At 49.5% G+C, this 19,750-nt stretch overlaps 1 protein-coding gene across 2 annotated transcripts in view; it reads right to left on the minus strand.

Annotated features, from left to right (window-relative positions):
- Nucleotides 1–3,187: 3,187 nt before the first annotated feature.
- The window catches only part of sema5ba (sema domain, seven thrombospondin repeats (type 1 and type 1-like), transmembrane domain (TM) and short cytoplasmic domain, (semaphorin) 5Ba), a 157,331-nt gene continuing 140,768 nt past the window's right edge, over nucleotides 3,188–19,750 (minus strand). For both annotated transcript variants that reach the window (XM_028808077.2, XM_028808078.2), the window contains exons 14-22: nucleotides 14,258–14,401; nucleotides 12,651–12,798; nucleotides 12,282–12,507; nucleotides 10,820–11,038; nucleotides 9,527–9,697; nucleotides 8,242–8,391; nucleotides 7,586–7,630; nucleotides 5,963–6,168; nucleotides 3,188–5,362 (exon numbers count right to left, since the gene is read on the minus strand). In XM_028808077.2, coding sequence (XP_028663910.1) covers nucleotides 5,201–5,362; nucleotides 5,963–6,168; nucleotides 7,586–7,630; nucleotides 8,242–8,391; nucleotides 9,527–9,697; nucleotides 10,820–11,038; nucleotides 12,282–12,507; nucleotides 12,651–12,798; nucleotides 14,258–14,401 — 1,471 coding nt within the window. In that variant the 3' untranslated portion in view covers nucleotides 3,188–5,200. The remainder of the gene's footprint in view (nucleotides 5,363–5,962; nucleotides 6,169–7,585; nucleotides 7,631–8,241; nucleotides 8,392–9,526; nucleotides 9,698–10,819; nucleotides 11,039–12,281; nucleotides 12,508–12,650; nucleotides 12,799–14,257; nucleotides 14,402–19,750) is intronic.

Genomic DNA, 19,750 nt, shown 5'->3' on the forward strand with positions numbered 1-19,750 from the left:
TTTGAACCACAAAGCAGTGCGTTTCTCGAGGGTGGTCTCCGGTTACGTCAGCAAGCTGTAAGAACATGCGGACAACAAAACACACGTCCATACCGGATCAGTCGAGCCCCGGGTGAACAACGACCACCACCAGTACTGTTAGCCAACAGGGTGCTGACGGAAATTGGGCTACTGCTGGCCGAAGAAGAAGAAGAGGGAGGAGGAGATGAGGAAGGTAAAGAGTGGCACTGAGGGGAGGAACTCTGAATGTTGGCAGGATGACTGGTAAGGGGAGAGAGTGAGCAGACATGATGGAGAGAAGGAAGGTGGATAGATGGTGTGTGAAGAAACTAAATGGAAGGGCAGTAAGGCCAGGAGGAGCAGAGGAGGGTTCAAATTGTTCTATCATGGTGTGGATGGGAGGAGAAATGGAGTAGGAGTTATTCTGAAGGGACAGCACATCAAGAGTGTCAGGCAGAGTGAGGATGATGAAGCTGGAAATTGGAGGTGTGATGATGAATGTTGTTAGTGCATATGCACCACACGTTGGGTGTGCAAAGGGACAGAAAGTGGTGAAAGGAGCAGATTTCAATGGACATGTTGGTGAAGAGAACAGAGAAGACAAGGAGGTGATGGGTAGGTATGGGGTCAAGGAGAGGAATGAAGAAGGTCAGAGGATAATGTATTTTGCCAACAGGATGGACATGGCTGTAGTGAATATGTATTTTAAGAAGAGGGAGGAACATAGGGTTATGTACAAGAGTGGTAGAAGATACACACAGGTAGATGACCTCCTCTGCAGAAGAGTTGATCTGAAGGAGATTGAAGACTGCAAAGTGGTGCCAGGTGAAAGTGTAGTTAAGCAGCATAGGATGGTGGTCTGCAGGATAACGGAGATCAAGAAGAGGAGGAGAGTGAGGGCAGAGCCAAGGATCAAATGGTGGAAGATGTAAAAGGAAGACTGCAAGGTGGAGTTTAGGGAGGAGGTGAGACTGGCACTGGGTGACAGTAAAGAGAGTCACCAGACAGCTGGGAAATGACAGCAGATGTAGTGAGGGTGACAGCAAGAAGGGGGCTTGGAGTGACATCTGGACAGAGGAAGGAGGAAAAGGAAACGTGGTGGTGGAATGAGGAAATACAGGAGAGTATACAGAGGAAGAGGATGGCAAAGAGGAAGAAGTGGGATAGTCAGAGAGATGCAGAAAGCAGAGAAGAGTACAAGGAGAGAAGGCGCAAGGTGAAGAGAGGTGGTGAAAGTAAAGAAAAGACATATGATGAGTGGTATGAGAGGTTGGATTCTAAGGAGGGAGATAAGGACCGGTGGGCTACAGAGAGAGGGACCAAGCTGGGAAAGATGTGCAGCAGGTTAGGGTGATAAAGGATAAAGATGGAAACAAGTGAGGAGAGTGTGCTGAGCAGATGGAAAGAGGACTTTGAGAGGCTGATGAATGAAGAGAACGAGAGAGAGAGAAGAGGTTAGATGATGTGGAGATAGTGAATCAGGAAGTAAGGACAGCGATGAAGAGGATGAAAAATGGAAAGGCCGTTGGTCCAGATGACATACCTGTGGAAGCATGGAGGTGTTTAGGAGAGATGGCAGTGGAGTTTTTAATCAGATTGTTTAATGGAATCTTGGAAAGTGAGAGGAGGCCTGAGGAGTGGAGAAGAAGTGGACTGGTGGGCCGATATTTAAGAATAAGGGGGATGTGCAGGACTGCAGTAACTACAGGGGGATAAAATTGATGAGCCACAGCATGAAGTTATGGGAAAGAGTGGTGGAAGCTCGGTTAAGAAGTGAGGTGATGATAAGTGAGCAGCAGGATGGTTTCATGCCACGAAAGAGCACCACAGATATGATGTTTGCTCTGAGGATGTTGATGGAGAAGTAGAGAGAAGGCCAGAAGGAGTTGCATTGTGTCTTTGTGGACCTGAGAAAGCAAATGACAGGGTGACTGAGAGGAGCTGTGGTATTGTATGAGGAAGTCAGGAGTGGCAGAGAAGTACGTAAGAGTTGTACAGGATATGTACGAGGGAAGTGTGACAGTGGTGAGGTCTGCGGTGGGAGTGACGGAGGTGGGATTACATCAGGGATCGGCTCTGAGCCCTTTCTTATTGTCAATGGTGATGGACAGGCTGACAGAGGAGATTAGACAGGAGTCCACGTGGACTGTGATGTTTGCTGATGACATTGTGATCTGTAATGAGAGTAGTGAGCAGGCTGAGGAGACCCTGGAGAGGTGAAGATATGCTCTAGAGAGGAGAGGAATGAAGGTCAGTAAGAACAAGACAGAATACATGTGTGTGAATGAGAGGGAGGTCAGTGGAATGGTGAGGATGAGGGGAGTAGAGTTGGTGAAGGTGGATGAGTTTAAATACTTGGGATCAACAGTACAGAGTAATGGAGAGTGTGGAGGAGAAGTGAAGAAGAGAGTGCAGGCAGGGTGGAGTGGGTGGAGAAGAGTGTCAGGAGTGATTGGTGACAGACGGGTGTCAGCAAGAGTGAAAGGGAAGGTCTACAAGACAGTAGTGAGACCAGCTATGTCATATGGGCAGGAGACGGTGGCACAGGAGACAGAGACAGAGCTGGAGGTGGCAGAGTTGAAGATGCTAAGATTTGCATTGCGTGTGACGAGCATGGACAGGATGAGGACATTAGAGGGTCAGCTCAGGTAAGACACAAAGTCAGAGAGGTGAGAGTGTGTTGGTTTGGACATGTGGAGAGGAGAGATGCTGGGTATACTGGGAGAAGGGTGCTAATTATAGAGCTGCCAGGGAAAAGGAGAAGAGGAAGGCCTAAGAGAAGGACATGCAGGTGATGGGTGTGACAAAGCAAGATGATGAGGACAGGACAATATGGAACAAGATGATCTGCTGTGATGACCCCTAACGGGAGCAGCCAAAAGAAGAAGGTGGACTGTGTTTGGGGGCCCCATCCTGGTTCCACATTTGTAAGCACCATCTTAATGTGGGCACTGCACTCCTGTCTCTGTGCCAGGCTCCTTTTTTCACCCTTCTCTCTAACCCTTGTGGCATCTCACAAAGTCCTCCCACCCCATGGCACATCATAGAGTGCCACTCAAGCTCTGCCTCTTTGATCCTTGTGACAGGTGACCTCCTCAGCCACCAAGAAGCATCCATTGTGAGACAGGTGGCTGCCTCAGTGGGGAGTGACAAGTGACTACAGAAGCACAGGAGCGTCACGCCTGGCTGGCATCAAAGTTCTGTTTTTATTCTTCTTTCCAATGTACAAAAATAGAAAGTACCAAAAATTCACAGTGTCTAAAGGCAGTGATTACAGTCTAGAAGATCACATTCTAAAGTTCTCGGACCACCAAGTCAGTTGCATAGGAGGACACAGACGCCTTCAGCATGAAGTTCAGTAATACGGCGGGCGATCGGCTGGTGACCTCCTGGTCGGCCTCGTTTCACACGTGTGCCGCACACGGCCAGGAGTTGAGATTCTTGGCCATTTCACCGTTCAGAAGTAAATACGGACAGACGAGTGGCGAGTCGGTGCTAAAACGTGGACTTCGGTGTCGAGACCAGCCTGCAGTTGTCAGGTACCCCGTCCCGCAGTGCGGCCCTCCACGTCAATAAGGGAGCGAAGCTCCGTGGGAATCTCCACAGAGGTGAGGAGGACGACGAGTCGAACTTCATTTAAAGGCGCAGCACGAGGTCGGTGCGGACAACAGTGAAATCCTGGAAGCGTAGATTTCAAACTGGGGGGTCAGAGACATCGGAGACAAACCCACACGACTTCTCACACTTTACAACTCCTCATCCATTTCCTGGTAATAAAGGGGGCCTACGGCTGGTCAGCTGCTGGAGACCACTGGGAGGACGGGCCTCGCTGAAGCCTCACAGGTGGCAAACAGCCGATTCCTCGCCGCCCGGCCCTGTGCCCGCCCCGTGTATTAGTGAACTCCAGTCCCGGTCTTTGTGGTCGGTATTTACATAACCTGCGCTTTGTACAACTCTAAGGCATTTGTGACAGCGTTAGCTACACAGCAGACGAGCGCGTCTATGGCGGCGGCCCCTCCTGGACCCCCACGGGCCTGGCCGGAGGAGAGCCGAAGTTAGAAATTCCCTAAAAAGCCAAGCATCTGTACACATACAAATTACATGGCCGCCATACACCAGGCGGCAGAGAGCAGTGCATGATGGGAACACATGGCTCAGGGTTCAACGGCATTACACCTGGGGAATGCCCACACAAACCAAACATCAGTTCCAGGTATTCTGACACAGACGTCCAGGTGGGCACACTGAGCGCACACAGTGAAGCTTCGCAGAGACCCCACTGGGGCCACCCGGACACGTCCCTCAGTCCAACTACAGGACGACACGAGGTGACAAACAGAAAAAGGAACAATCACATGGGATGGAAGAGTTCCGAGGCTGTGTGGCATTGCAGTCCAATACCGTGAGGAGTACCGGAGGTCAAAGAGCCCAACAAACCGCCATTTGTGAAGGTGACAATGGAGACGGACCTCCGGACAGAAGAAAAAAAAAAAAAAAAAAAAAAAACACAACAAGGTGGGGACCCCCAGTGCCGAAACACCCATTCCTGGAAGACTTGGAAGCACAACGCGTGTCCAGAGCGTTCAGACCTCCAACCAGGGGCCGACCTCGGAGTTACCGTCCGGCTCCTGCTCCTGCCATGTGTCCGTGTCATCAAAATGAAGACGGCCGAAAACGTTTGGAGTCCCATCCTGGCATACAAAGGGTTAATAGTGAGTGCTAGTCGTCGTCCGTTTGTTAACGCTCGTGAACGATGGCTTTTCTCTTTAGTGGATTACCGTTTGAAAGATGCAAAAAATAAAAAAACAATTTAAAAAAATGCCCAGTCAGGGTGGGCTGTGCGGCCATCGGTGCTCCTGCTCGGACCGCCGAGCTTCTCCGTGAAACAAACGACGTAAAAAAAAAAAAAAGGAAAGCAAATCCAGTTGTGCCGACTCCGCGGTCGCAGGCAGACGGGTAAAGTGCCACACTGGAGGCCCGCAGTCCACCTCCAAGGTCCCTCCGCCACAGGGCCTGTCCTGGCGTTCTGCTACACTAGCGCCTTCAGCCGACTGCAGGAAGTCCATTTGAGAAAAATAAAAACCATAAGCAAGCGGCCTACGCGGCTCCTTGAAGAAATTAATTTGTTAAAAAACAAAAACAAAAAACCAAAAAGGGTGGAAAGGGAAACGGCAAAACCCAAGCGGCAGCGCCCCGCGTCTCAGCTGTGCGTGTAGGTCCTCCCGGGAGACGACTCGGGCCGGTAGTCGTACTTGTTGAGCGTGGTGGGGTAGTAGGTGGTGGTGTACACGTTGGTCTGCTGCAGGGGCGCGTGGTAGAAGTTACTCCGCTCGTCCGGGAGCAGATTGTTCTTGTTCAGGGTCTGCAGGGAAAGAAGAAATGGAGAGGGGGGGGTCAGCAAATGGGCATGATGGGCAAAGAGCGACAGCACAGACTGACCGGCGGATGCAGTGCCATTCAGTTACTAATGGGGGCTCCTCTGATCACCTCTGTCCGTCTATATGTGGTACCCTTCCATACTAAACACTGTGCCCAGGTGCTGCCCGGGCAGGCTTTGCCCACCCTGACCCTGACTGAGGTCTTTACGTGTTTTTGAGGATCTTGTGGCTTGTTTTGTTCTGGCGATCATCAGACTGCTAGAGAGGGTGGGTCAGACCTCCTGATCTGTGATGGTGCCAATGTGACTGCCGAAAATCACGTGGGGTAAACCTCTGATCACACCCCAAGGGGGGCACTTTCAGAGGAGGCATTTGGAAACAGTCAGCATGCCAGGGCAGGCCATCTGAAGGAGTAGCACCAGACCAGAGCCAAGGCCCAGTGACGTGAGGGCGAGAGCAAAGACCAGGCAGATTATGAATGAACTAATCAAAGTGGAAGAGCGGCCGAGCAATTGGAGACCGCAAGTGGCACAAAATAAACCCACCGTGACCCCCTAGAGAGCTGCATGTCACGAGCCTCCTACCTTGAACTCCATCGGTGTGTACTTCTCGTTCTTTGGCGTCGTATTCCCCTTGTAGTTCAGGTGGTTTGGCGTCGTCGGATGTATCACTGCAGACTCCTGGGATTGCTTCCTGCACTTCTGACAGTAGGCATAGATCAGGAACGTCAAGAGGCTGGCACCAAGGAAGCATGACACTCCGGTGGCAATCAGGTGAACGAGAGTGAAACCTGCAGAACAGAAACAACACAAAGAGAAACGCAAGTCAAGCGATTCACAAAGTCGGGGCCATGGTAACGGCAGAGTCCAGGACGGCTGGCACAGGGTCCGACAGCACTTCTTAAATAAATAAAATGGACTGCACATTTCAAGTTCTGTCAGGATTTACTTCAACTCGTCCACCAGATGCTCGTACCCCAGGCCCACGTCTTGTTCTGTCAACATCGGTGCAAAGGAGGAAAGCAACCCTGGTGAGATGCCAGTTTAGTCAAATTGAACATAATGTGGTGTCCTTAGTCCTGCTTCACCCAACAGAGACAGAAAGTAGGAATTAACGATAGAATGGCTGCCAGGTCAACAAAGTGTCCGTACCCTCCTTTTACATATCACATGTTCGTAGTACGGTTATCGACAGACGGACCCTACAGAGAATGAGGGTCTTAAATAAGAAGCTACAACTTTAAAGTGCCTCGTAACACACAAAGGAAAGGAAGGCGCGTGGCACGCAGTGTGCCTTGGCAGCGTCAGACTGGACTTGTGCACGGGGGGGAACTTCAGCTGCCAGACTTCAACGTGATCATCTCACGCTGCAGGTTAGCACGGTTAGCAGGAACGTGCGGCAGCGGGCACCGATTTGTTAATGTTTGTCGTTTCGTTTCCTAACCTGCTTAATCCAGATCCAGGTCTGGCATAGGGCACAAGGCAGGAACAAACCCTGGCCAGGCCGCCAGTCCATCGCAGAGCAGACACACAAAGACAAAACACATGGGCAGATTAGAGCCACCAGTCCACCTGACCTGCAGGACCGGGGGAGGAAACCCACGCAGAGAACGAGCCAACGCCATGCAGGGAGGACCCCCTTATGAGGGGGCATGTGGAGGACCCCACAGCCGCCTGTCTGTCAGCTGTTCGATGTAAGTGGCGTATTTAAATCTGTATACAAAGTATTTTTTTATTTTTTTTAATTTGTGTATTATTAATGTAATTGTTGATTATTAATGTAAATAAAATAAAAAACAGTTTAATTGTCCAGATTAGCACTTTGCCAAACTGCAGTAATCACTTAAGAGAATTTCAGAATGAACTCAAGTAAAACATATAATAAAATAAATTCTATACTGTATATTATATATATGTGAGTAGGTCCAAGTGGAGTGCTGCCTGGAGAGGTCCTGCCCTGGATCAGCAGGTTCAGTGGGTGGGCATGGCCCAGAGCGGTGCCCACTTGGTATTTCCAAAGGCCCTCATCATAAACGCACAACACAAATGACTTAAGGCAGCTCAGCTCAGCTCCCGACTCCCGAGGTTGTCTCCGTGCCGCTGCACATACGACATGAGGGCACAGATAACACTGGCACTCTGTCAGGCACAGCGACTGAAAATAAAAGAAGCCACAAGTTAAGCAAGCAGAATGTCCGACTGGCTTACCTGCGCAGGGCACATCCTTCTCAAAACTCGATGCTGGCAGAATCACTGCAATGCAAACATAAAAGAGGATGAGCAAAGTGTAAAATACGGGGGTTTAAAAAAGCACATTCCACACCCTTCTCATTATTGGGGTTCATGAGAAAGCCGTGGTACAGCTGGCACCCTGGGCTTCACTGGCAGGTGGAAAAGCAGCAGCCTGGCACTATAGGGTGGGTGGGGCTAGTGAGTGACAGGCTATCCTTTACATCACAGCAGATAAATCAGGGCACCGTCTCAGTGATGCCAAGGAGCAAGATGGCAATCCTGTGATAGCAAGTGTTCAGGTCAAACCTGAAGACCCCAAGTTCAGTCTGGTGTGAAACGAGAGCAGGATGAAACTGAACAATAAAAAGAAACTGAGTGTAAGTAAAGAATATTTGTTGTATTGGGGGGTCGGGGGGGGGGGGGGGGGGTTGAAAAAAAAAAAGAGAACCAATCATAAAAAGCCATGGACAGAGGCAGGAAGTCAAGAAGTGCCAACCACCAAAAGTAGAGCAAGCGTCACAATTCGGCATGAAACTCTCAACATTAATAACACCAGACATGACGATGTAGTAAACGTCCCAAAATGAGGCCAATGACCTCCTCCTCGATAGCCTTTTCTCCCCAGGACTCACCCGGTATCTCGTTGTACAAACACTCCCTGTGCTGAGTGCTGTTGCCAACACACGGCGTGGCCTCGGGGTCGTGAACCTCACAGTAACGGCTCCGAAACTGCAGGCCTTCTTCGTTACACAAACTCCACTCTGACCAGTCTGACCAGCCACCTGGAAGAAAAGCCAAAGGACAGTTGAGCTCATGAGACGGCGGGGGGAGCACCGAGTCGCACATCTGCACAGTAAACGAGACGGTCAATAAAGGGGCAGGGGGACGGTGACCACAGGGTCATTCATTAGTAACGATTGGGCCAGCGAGGATGAACTGGCACGTTAGCCAAAACGCTTGCAGGCCGTTGGCCATCGGATTCGATTAAACGCTGCTGTATGAACGGTCAGGACAGGGAGCCTTCGGGTGTTCTGTATGGCAGGTGGAGGGACCCCAAAATGCAAACTGCAGCTTTGGTATCAGTCCACAGGGCACAATGTTGGCATAGCAAGTGAACAGCGGTCTGTGGCCTTTTCAAGGGCATAGCCTCTCTGTGTGCGTCAGTGGCACGTATTGTCACATGGGTCACAGTATCACCAAACCTGGACAAAAACCTGAGCTCAGCCATTGACATGTGGATCAACTAGGAAGTTATCAGGCACAAGGAGATACCCTGGCACTCTGCCCTTTTACAGTACTACACATCAAAAGGGTAAAATTGGCAGTCACATGGACACCAAGTCTGAGACTGGCACTGTAAGCCATCTGCCCCTCGGATGCATTACCACCAGCTTATTCAATGTGCCCAGAGGCCGCTAGATGGCGCTGTCACTCGGTGAGCCAACTGAATGGACAGGGTAAAATACGCTTGCAGCAGGTGGCACAGCAAGGCATCAAAGAACAGAGGTGGCAGACTGACATGTGCCCAGGGAGGGGTGGCGATTTAAGTTTCTAAATGAGTAGAATGCCCTGATTTTCTAGAACTGCCAGTCTAACTGATGGCATTCAGGAGTCTGGCTAGCCGTCAGGAGCGCCAAGTCACCCTTGCATGCCCACTCTTTGCCCTATGCAGATAACTAATCATCAATTAATACTTAAAAGGCCCACTCAGCGACTGATACCCCCAGACAGCTGTCCAAAATAAAAAGGCCCACCGTTCCACCTGGCTGGGCTCAAGGCTCCATAGTAAGTGACCAAGACTTGTGGTGGGCTGACGTCAATCGTCTGGTGGCTCAGTCCACAAAAGCAAGTAAGTGACCACAAAGTGAGAGCAGACAACAAGTTGGAGTGAGGACCACCTGTATGTGACCAGCTTACCTTCACACGGGTGGGTGCTGCAGAGCGCCTCCTCAGTGTGCAGACCAATGCAGATGTCACCTCCATTGGCTGGCGCAGGGTTAGTACAGGTGCGGGTTCGCTGATAGTGTCCTCCACCACAAGTGACCGAGCACTGGGACCAGGATGACCAACAGGACCAGGCCCCTTTCACTAAGACAGACATACAGTAAAGGACAAGCAGACAATTAGAATCCATAGGATGCAGGTTAGAAGCCTCGGGCCCCCTGCCCACTCCATACTTAAGCCCACCTTACGTGGGGCTCACCAGGATCATCCAAAAACAACAAAAACAGGCTTTTATCCTGAGGGATTCATTTCATAAAACGTCGATAAGCAGATCTATCCACCATCCTGGTCTTCGACTGTTCTTCCATTTCAGGCCGTCAGGACAGTGTTGGCCAATCCCAACAATGCCAGGTGGGGTGCCAGTTCAAACAAACAAAATATTGTGGGATATATGGTGGTGCTGTGGTTAGTGCTGCTGGCCTGTCTGAGGTTTGTGTCGTCCCCGTGTCTCTGGGTAACTCCGATTCTGAATTGGCCCTGTGTGAGTGAGGGCATTGGCAAGAGTGGGCCCTGTGATGGACTGGCACCTAGCGCTGTGCAGACAGCCACCCTGAATGGGATAAGCAGGTCAGAAGATAGGGGGATGGATAAACACTGTTCTGCTAAATTATCTTCAAATGGTGATCGCCAGGGCAGAGAAATCACATGAAACCTAAAAGCCAACCGTATAGCGCCTTTCATATCTCTCTCACTAATCATGGTACTTTACAAGTGGCAGTAAGGACCCCATAAACATGGCTGCACTCTCAGTTCCTCAGTGACCAAGTAGTTCACATCACTGTCCAGGGCTCACGTGCTATAAATATTGTACTGGACCCTTAGTGTGCCTGTGGGAAGTGAAAGGCGCTATATAAGCTTGAAGGCTCACTGCGTGTATGCAGTCAATTTGTAAGAGGCAGGGAGGCCTCCTAGTGGCCAAAGCGTGAAAAACCCAAAGTCCCCAGGTCAGCCCTGAGCCCTGCCTCATCACGTGAGCGGATTGTCAAGAGCAAGACTCGTAAATTCTGTGTAGTTAACGTTCCCTTTAGTTAAACTCGGCCCTGTGTCTCCACGGCAAAGACTTTCATTCATTCATCCCAACGGGCTCCAGTCAAATGAATTACACAACCAGAAGGGACCTTTAGGCGACAGGCTGTACCTCCAATGTCATTTCTAGGCCCCATCTTAAGGGGCTTTCGCACTTGCAGTCCGATGGTGGCGTCTTACCGGGACAAGGCTGGCTGTTGCAGTCCTGATACTCGACCGCTGAGCCGATGCATGGCAGACCCCCGTTTTTCGGTTCTGGGTTCGTGCAGGTCCTCTTCCTGGTTCTGTATCCAGTCTCGCACTCCTGAGAGCAGGACGACCACGCAGACCACGACGACCATCCGCCATTCGCTGTGCGCGGTGCTGGCTTGCTGCTTTTTAACAAATCGTCAACAAGGGCTGCATGAGACAAAGTGAAATGACTTTTTAAAAAGGTGAAAACCAGAAAAGGCTTCTGTCCAAGCAAAAAAAAAAAAAAAAAATGGAGAGAAAAAGCAAACGGACTCGAGCGTTGATTGGTTTAGCGGTCTCTCCCACCCTGGGCTCCAAGTGAAGAAGCCAACTGAAAGAACACTTGACAGTCACTTCATGTTTCTAATAATTCTTACCTTCAAGAAGTCCATTTGTGAATTTGATCAAGCCGTCTAAGACAAGTGCTCTACTACCGCTAACCCTGCATGGTGGTCTTTGGGGGTCCCGGGTCCGTCTGCGGCACACTGTGAAGGCGACCTCTCCAATCAGAAATGTGAACCCATGGGGAGTTGGCAATGTCAGTTCTGACAAGGTAGGTGGCGCTGTTCTCGTTAACCTGGGTCTCAGTATGACACGCACACACACACACACACACACACACACCTGGTGTTAAGTCTGCTCATTCAATCACAGGACCAGTCCGCTCCAGTCTGGCCCACAGTATACAGTATGGCTCCCGGACCACTCATGGATGTATATAAGACATATAAAGACGATTGTGAGCACAAAGTGAAACGAGGGCTGGCTGGGCGTGGGCCCGCCGTGACTCAGCAGCAGCACCCTGCACGTGTTTTGTGTGCGTATTTAGCAGGCAGCGCTGTACATTGGAATTTCAAATGTTCTTCTCCGAGAATGTTCTGGAATTTTTGCAATGCAGAGATCCTGCTTGTACAGGGCGCCATATAAGTGGGCCTGTGATTTAACCAATCGCTACTCTGCTGTGCCATCTGTCCATCTCTCAGTTTTTTTTGTTCTTTATTTCGCCTTACACAATTTCTTGTATTAGGAATTTGTTAGTTTTCGCATACCCCTTGGGGTCAGAGCGCAGGGTCAGCTATTGTACAGCGCCCCTGGAGCAATTACAGGTTAAGGGCCTTGCTCAAGGGCGCAGCAGAGTAGGATCTCTTTTGGCAGTGACGGGGATTCGAACTGGCAACCTTCTGGATACCAGCGCAGATCCTTAGCCTCAGAGCCACCACTCCGCCCCAACTGTGTAATCTTAAGGGTACTGTGGGAAGAAACTAACGTTCACAATCTGATTTATCACTATGGCAGTGCGCCATGTGGTTTGGCAAATGTGCAAAATGCCATATAAACAGAATAATGGCTGAAGAAATGCCAACTCATAGTCTTTAATACAAAGAGGCGACGTCCTCCCATTTCAACTTACTGTCAGTCTCACAGGCAGTGGAGCCGTCACTTGGGCACAGGCGGGTCTCCACCTTGCGTTTACCAAACTGCAGCTCATGGGGGTCTGCAAGTTGAGCTCTGCAGGTGTAGCGGATCCTTTGCTCTTGGCGGGCACCTCCCTGAGTGATATTCACCGGCATCCACGGCGTCCAGGGCGTGTTGCGTCTCACCTCCGGACAGGACTCCAGGTTGCACGCTTTGTACTCCTGCCAGGTAAAGAAAGACTGGCTGTAGGTGACACCCGGGTGAATCAGCAGGTGCCCAACATGATTACGGTGACAAACAAATCGTTTACACCAACTCCTCCTCGTGGCAGGTCTTTAAAGGGCTCCATGCCAGGTCTACGTACCACAGGACAGCCTGGACAGCTGTTGCCATTCTCACAGCTGCGCACCCTCGAATGGATTCCTCCACCACACTCAGTGCTGCATTTGGTCCACGAGCCCCACGTAGACCAGAATATAGGAAGTGGACACGGGCTGTTCTCATTGCAAAACCTGAAAATTACAGAATCGAGACATTTAGGAACACGGCCGAGACCCCGAGACATTCTGAACACGTCTACCCTTTAAGACCACACTGTGGTCCTTCAATTAATGTCCACCTCTACTGATCTCCAAGTCTGTGCCCCAGTCAAGACCAAAGCACCGTCTCACGTAACAAGACACCATTCTAGGTGTCACAGGACATGAGGAGTGGATCACAGTACACAGCACTCGACTTGGGGGGGTGGGGGGGGGGCATTTTACTGCACATGAAAGGGGTTTTTGAAGTGGGTGTGGCTATACAGTATCATCATCATAACTGGCCACTGGGCATGTTTACATAATCACAAATGGGTGTGGCTATTTAAGGGGCTGGACTTCGAGAGGTGTGTTATGACAAATGAGTGCTGCATTAATACTAGTGGGTGGAGCCAGCAAATGGGTGTGGTTTTTGGAGCCGGGCAGGACTATAAAACAGTATTATAAAGAGGTGTGGCTTTACAAATCTACAGCACAATGATTTTACACTGTGTGGCTCTATAAGTCACCTTGAGGGAGTGCAAGACCCCCATGTACGTGGGTGAGTAGCATGCCAGCTGGGATTTGCCAGTAGTTCACCCAACTAGATGCAGACTGTTATTTTATGTTCTTCAAAGTGTTAAAACATGGAAGAGTGTGAAACTGGCGTTTAAGTGGCACCAAAAAGTGGCAAGAGGGGATGTAAAAACTAAATTTGGCCACATCTATTTGTCACCATGTGGCAGTATGTCTGTTACTGTGAGTGGGGCACCAGCATAAATCCTAGATGAGCACCAGACCATCAGATGGCAGCAGAGATGTGTGGTATCCTTCTGCTCTGGAGGGGTTGACACCTTTGGTGGCGGCAGCAGCAGCCACTCAAGGGACACTGAGTACCAGAGAAGTACCCATGGGTCAGGGTATAACGTGTGTATCAGAGTTGAGAAGTAACTTGGGCAGAAGCTCAGTGGCATGAAGGAGCCTGAGGCAGGAAATGAGGGTTTTGGTAGATGGCTGGAAGTGCTGTGTGGTACTGCTAGAGTGGGAGACTGAGGTAGGCAGAGACAGCAAGAGGGCACTGTGCCCATCAGTTTGGTCCTTTGTTCATTGCCCCTCTTGTGTTTTGGCACCAAAGAACTCAATCAGCCATATTGATATTCAGGTACCCTTCAGCATTTTTATTCCAGGCTGAGGATCCTATTGATGCCATTAGAGTCTGGAGGAATGTGCCAGCATGTACAGTACAGCAGGCTACGTTGCCAGGCATGATTATGCCAAGACGGCTCACAGGGTTTAGGCCCAAGTTAAGACAGTCTGCCGAGCCCGTGAGGAGGACAGCGGCTTAAATCAACTGGGCACAAAGTCAGATGTGACTTTCCACAGTGGAACTGATGAACTTTAGTTGGGGTGACTTCAATGTAAAGTCGGACTGGACAATCAGAAGGGGTCTTACCTTTCCTCTCGACCTTGTCCCACACACACTCTGCCCCCATGCCTTGGTGAGGGGTTATTGCAGCTTCGTTGACGGACCTGAAAGCCAATGCCACATGTAGTGCTGCACTGGGCCCATGATGACCAGGGGGTCCAGCCGCCATTCCTGAAGAACAAGAAAAAAAATAAATACATGGCACCATTAAAATACAAATGGCACCCGGCGCACTGTGGCCACTGTAAAAACAGGAGAATTCCAGCCAGCGTGCACATACCCAGAAACGAGACCCTCTCACAAGAGGAACATCACCAAGTGTCTGCTGTATCACAAATCTGCACCAGTGCACAATGACATAAGAAAAGGAAGAGCAAAGCAAACTGCCCTCCACATCCTCTAGCTGCTGGTCCAGAAAACATTAACAGGTGCAAACATCCTGTGGATGGCGCCAGTGTGCACGTTCAGGATCAGTCGGTCCATCAGCATACAAGACTCCGCGATCACAACTGACCGAGCCAATCCCAGCTGAGACCACCACAACACCAGCACCCACCCTGTAGGGGGCACTAGAGAAGCTCCAATCAATCGGCTGGTGATTGAAATCTAAAAAAGACTCCATTGGACCTTTCCAGCCCCTGCTCTTCTAGACTTTACGGTAATTTCACTGCGGGGCTCCTTTAAGCGAGGTATTACGGTACTTGAGCCAGCGTGCGTCTTTGTCTCATAAGAGAGAAGACAACTGGAATATTCACATTTACGTTAAAAAAAAAAGTGGAGGAATAAGCAGAGAAAAGGAAATCGGAGAAGTCACCATGTGCAGTTAAACAAGGAATTCAGACCTTTTAACTTTGTGCTTTAATTAAGATGGATAATAAAATAAAATAAAATCAATTAATTCATTAAAATGGATTTGGACCGCAAGCTTGAAAAAGATAAAGAGGAATTTGAAAGTGCTGCTTAGTGAACAGTCGTCTTGTTAGCTTAACAGCCAAATGTCTTTTACTTTTTTACCTGTTACTCTCGTGTCTTCTTGATAAACAAATCAGGAACATCGGACACGTTTGTGGCTTTTTTAAACTTTTGTGTTGAAGATCATTTGCTGCCATGTGCCACACAGTATATACTGTACGTATTGCAGCATTAAAATGGTAATCCATGTTTAGAATTACACCTCAAGAATTAGGAAGGTCTGGTTGATACACCGAAGGAAAAACCAAACAGACACACCTGTAGAAATATAATAAACTAGCTGTCCCTCACGGCTCTGCCCGCATAGTAGTGGAACAGGACAAACTTTAAACAAACGGGTATCACTAGCTAAGCGGGGGAAAGGTACGCTCAAATACGTGGCCAGGGGTACAGTGATTTTAACAGGGGCTGGCATGTGAGCGAGGAGGTCCCTGTCCGGCTGCTCGGCTCCCCACTCCTGACATCACGCTCCATGCAGGCCTCTGATTAGCGCTTATTAATCGCTGCCGCAAGCAAACTATGATTCTTAACACAATGAGAGAAGTCGCAAATTCAACCGGAATGTTCAAGCAAATTCTAGAAAAGAAAAAAAAAAAACGATCTAAATCCATTAAGTAGATCTCTCGTGAAAAGCAGACAGTCGAACATTCATTGGATTTTATATAGAATGAGATGTACACTTTAACAGTTAAAAAAAGCTGTAGTGCAATGTGATGAGTGACCTCGGACATTACCCGGCCGGAGCGCCAGCTGGATGGAAGGACCAGGGGAGAGGGCATCTACGAGGGCAGCCCTCCTGAGCAGCTCGGATTCCAGCAGGGCATGCTGGGACTTGGAGTTTGGTGCAGCCCTGTTGTGGGGAGTGGCAGAGCCCTACAGTGGACCTCCAGGTAACACTGATGAGCCATCTGAAGCCCTCCCAGGAGTGGAATACAAGGAGTCGCCTCACGCCATTTTGGGGAGGTAGAGGAGGGGAAGGACAAAGAGAGCGGAGCAGAGCACCCCCAGCTGTAAATGAACACGTGTGCTGCCCATCTGTGTCGGGGGGTCTACGCCAATTAATGAGCGGAAAGGATTAAAAGCCTTAAGCACAGGTAGTGGATTTACATTTAAGCAGCGTTTGACTGCCAATGCCAATTAATCGATTGTCCGAGTGTATTGTGCATATATATACTGTATATATATATTTTTTTGTTGCTGTTATGGAGATGAAGGCCTCTTATATATTTTAATAAGCCTCGTCTCAGACAGGTATGTTACACACAAAAATGAAACAAGATGACAGCTTGTAATTATGAGATGCTAAATATTTTTGTACCTATTTTATTATTATGCATTTTAAGGAAATTGCATTTTAGTATTTTATGGTCACTGAGCAATGCGCCTACAGAATTTAATTTTGTTAGTAAAAAATAAACAGTTAACACCGCGGTCTGTAGTTTAGTTATAAAAATACACTTTGAGAGAAGACGTACTGTAAGACTTCTGCACATCTGGTTATGCAGGCGCTTGGTGCAAAAAGACTTTAAAGGGATAAAGGGGGAGAGAAAAAAAAAATCTGAATCGGCCAATCAAGTGACGTGAAATCAGCCTTAAAGAACCTGCCCAGAGCGTCCCTGGGGGGCACCTGCACAAGGGAGCTCCTTCGGGGAATGCCAGTGAGGGGGCTGCAGGACCCCCGGTTTGTTTTTTTGGGGGTTTATCAGAATTCCTCCTGAACCCCTCAAAATCACTTCAGGTTTATTTATTTATTTTTGTCTTGCACCACCTGACTCATCGGCACAAGAACACCCACCCGTAGGACCCACCGTTCCACTCGTCTTGATGTCTTGACGACGTTTTTTTTGGGGTCGCTTCCTATTTCTGTCCCTCCACACCAGAAGGAAAAATGAAATGTGAGGCCATTGTTGGACCGTGTTTTGTGCAGAAGATTACACTTTTATGGTAAAAAGTAAATTAGGGGGTCTTCAGCAAAAGTGACCAGAAGGACCTGAAGTGGGATACGAGGGGGTCAAAGTTTCTCATTTTCACAAAACTTTGAAAGAATGGTGACCGCTAATATCAGCAGGTGGAGGGTCACTTTATGGTATTTCGAGGTTGCTGGTCATGACTGTCATCATATTTATGTTATGGGATTCTTTACTGGGGGGTCCTCCTCCTCCTCCCCCAAGAGCCACTCCCGATAGTTTAAATCGTCCAGTTTCAAACAGAGGCACGTGGCGTAGCGATTCAGATTATTTCAAGGTCACAGATTACAAACGGGATGCGATTTGTGATTTATGATTCTTTACTAGCTGTCTAGTCGTCTGCGGACCCCCATCATAGTGTGAAAAGTGACAGCTTTCTATTACAACTGAGAATATTTAGACTTTAAACATTTAATGGAAGCACAGACTTGAATGTTTCAAATATCTGACAGATCTATTCTGGTTTATTATGTGCTTCTACTCATGAAGTAAATCGCCACATTTCATATGAAGACTAAGAATTCAAACTCTTTATTTTAATAGCACTCCCCCATTCCCCACAGGGTCCTCTGGAGGGTTCATCCTGGTCCACTCACCATAGTAAAGTGGCATCACCCGACCTGCTCAACACACCGCGCCATAGGAGGACATTCAGATATACCGTAAGGTCTCAGGTAACCCACATGACATGCGCTCACTTCTGAAAGTGGACCCTGCTATAGGCAGGGCTCGATTATGGACTGGCATCGCACATCGTAGGACCTCAGGTGACCCCAAGTTAGTCAATTCACTCGCCAAGGCCGATATTGGACACATCTGGAAACAAATGCCCTGTAGCACAAGCTTACTCTGGGTATCCAGATCTGCCAACTTGTGACCCACCATAGCTGGTCAGGTAGTCCGGTCCTCCTTTTTGGCTCCTCTTCCACTCCATTGCTACTGTTAGCATAAGACGGGCACCAAGCCTGGAGGGGTCTCCTGCCCACACAAAAGGTCCACTTTGGGGCGTCATCTGCGTGTTCGCTCGACTGCATTCGACCCCTGGGTCCTGCCGCCTCATTTACATCTCCATTCTGCCCACTCCTCATTACCCAAATGAAAATCCCAGCAAGGCGCCTTGCACTTTTTATCACAGCGCGTCAGCCGATTTCGGCGGCGGTTAATAAGATTGCGAGGCTTCACGTCGGCGCACACGCTGCCCAGATGGCAGACTTTCAAGCCTGGTATCTAGCGCTGACACACCGCTGAGGGATGTCTGACACTGACAAATATGCAAAGATAAAACTGCGACACGGCAGAGAAAATTGATTTTTCAGCGTTTAAGGTAAGTTGAATTTTAATGGCGAGGAAGTTTAAAAAAAAAAAATCAGACAACACTTCGCGGCAACAATAACGGAGAACGAGGCCTAAAGGCGGGCAGCGAGAATGGAACTGGACGGGCGTCGCTGGGCTGCTGGCGTGGACGGCGCGGCCCCCATCTTTCGTGCCCACTCGCCAGGTCTTCACCGCGCGTCCTGCTCTTTTGCGCCGGCTGTTCAACTGCCGAGACAGGCGGAGGGGCGACGTCGATTTACCGTTGATCAGGTTATTTTAAATGTGCCGGCCGGGTCACCACCCAGGCTACGTCGACTCGCACAGTGCCCCCTGCAGGTGAAGCAAAGCAAACACACAGTCATTTGTAAGGAGCTGCCTCAATAGACCACCACGACGACACCCTGACGGAGTTGACGGTAATCCATGTTAAAAAAAAAACAGCCAAGTGGAAAGCCCTTTGGAAGAACGTTCCTCGTGTCCTACCTTACAGTCCAACGTCTGCTGATAATTCGATGGCAAGACGACGCTCCGGTGACACACAAACGTAAAACGGACATTCACATCCGCCAAACTGGCGCCTTTTTAAATCTTGCGCCCTCACAGCGTCTCCCCGCGGCCAATGCGCGGGCGGCTGAAGCAGTCAGGTGACTCAGTGCTCGCGCGGCATGCAGGGAATTGAAGTCCCGTTCAGGAAGCACCGCTCTAGTGGTTAGGGGAGCTGCAGCCAACCCGAGACCAAAGTAGTAACGGGGGGCATCTGAAATACCAGGGAGGGCATGGTGTGACAAAAGTCCAACTAGTAACGGTATAGCCAACAGCATTGGGGGGCTCTTGTGGGGACCAAATGACCCCTTGGAGCCGAGCCTGGGCTGCTGCCTTACAGAGTCCTAGAGCCCCCGATTCGTATCTGTGTGGAGTTCACATGTTCTTCTGGAGTCTGTGTGGGTTTGAGACTGAGAGTGTGTGCGCATGAGTGAGTGGGCCCTGCTACAGACTGGCACGCCACACCTCTGACCTGGGCTTTAAAAGTGAGAGTTGCCCACCGCGGCTTGTCCTCTCAGTCTCCGGCTCTTCTCTTTTCACAAATTCCGTCTCCCGTATGAATGTCTTCTGATGTATTGTGGACCAATACATTGTTCAGTACTGACTGGGAAAGGTGCTATATAAATGGGAGTAAATGGGAGTAAATTCAAGCCCCATGAGAAATGCAGCCAGTGCCCAATGCCTGACTGGCACACTGTGGGGATATTCTAAGGTGGTTAAGACC

Source organism: Erpetoichthys calabaricus, chromosome 8 (assembly GCF_900747795.2).
Source record: "Erpetoichthys calabaricus chromosome 8, fErpCal1.3, whole genome shotgun sequence".
Taxonomy (NCBI): Eukaryota; Metazoa; Chordata; class Cladistia; order Polypteriformes; family Polypteridae; genus Erpetoichthys; species Erpetoichthys calabaricus.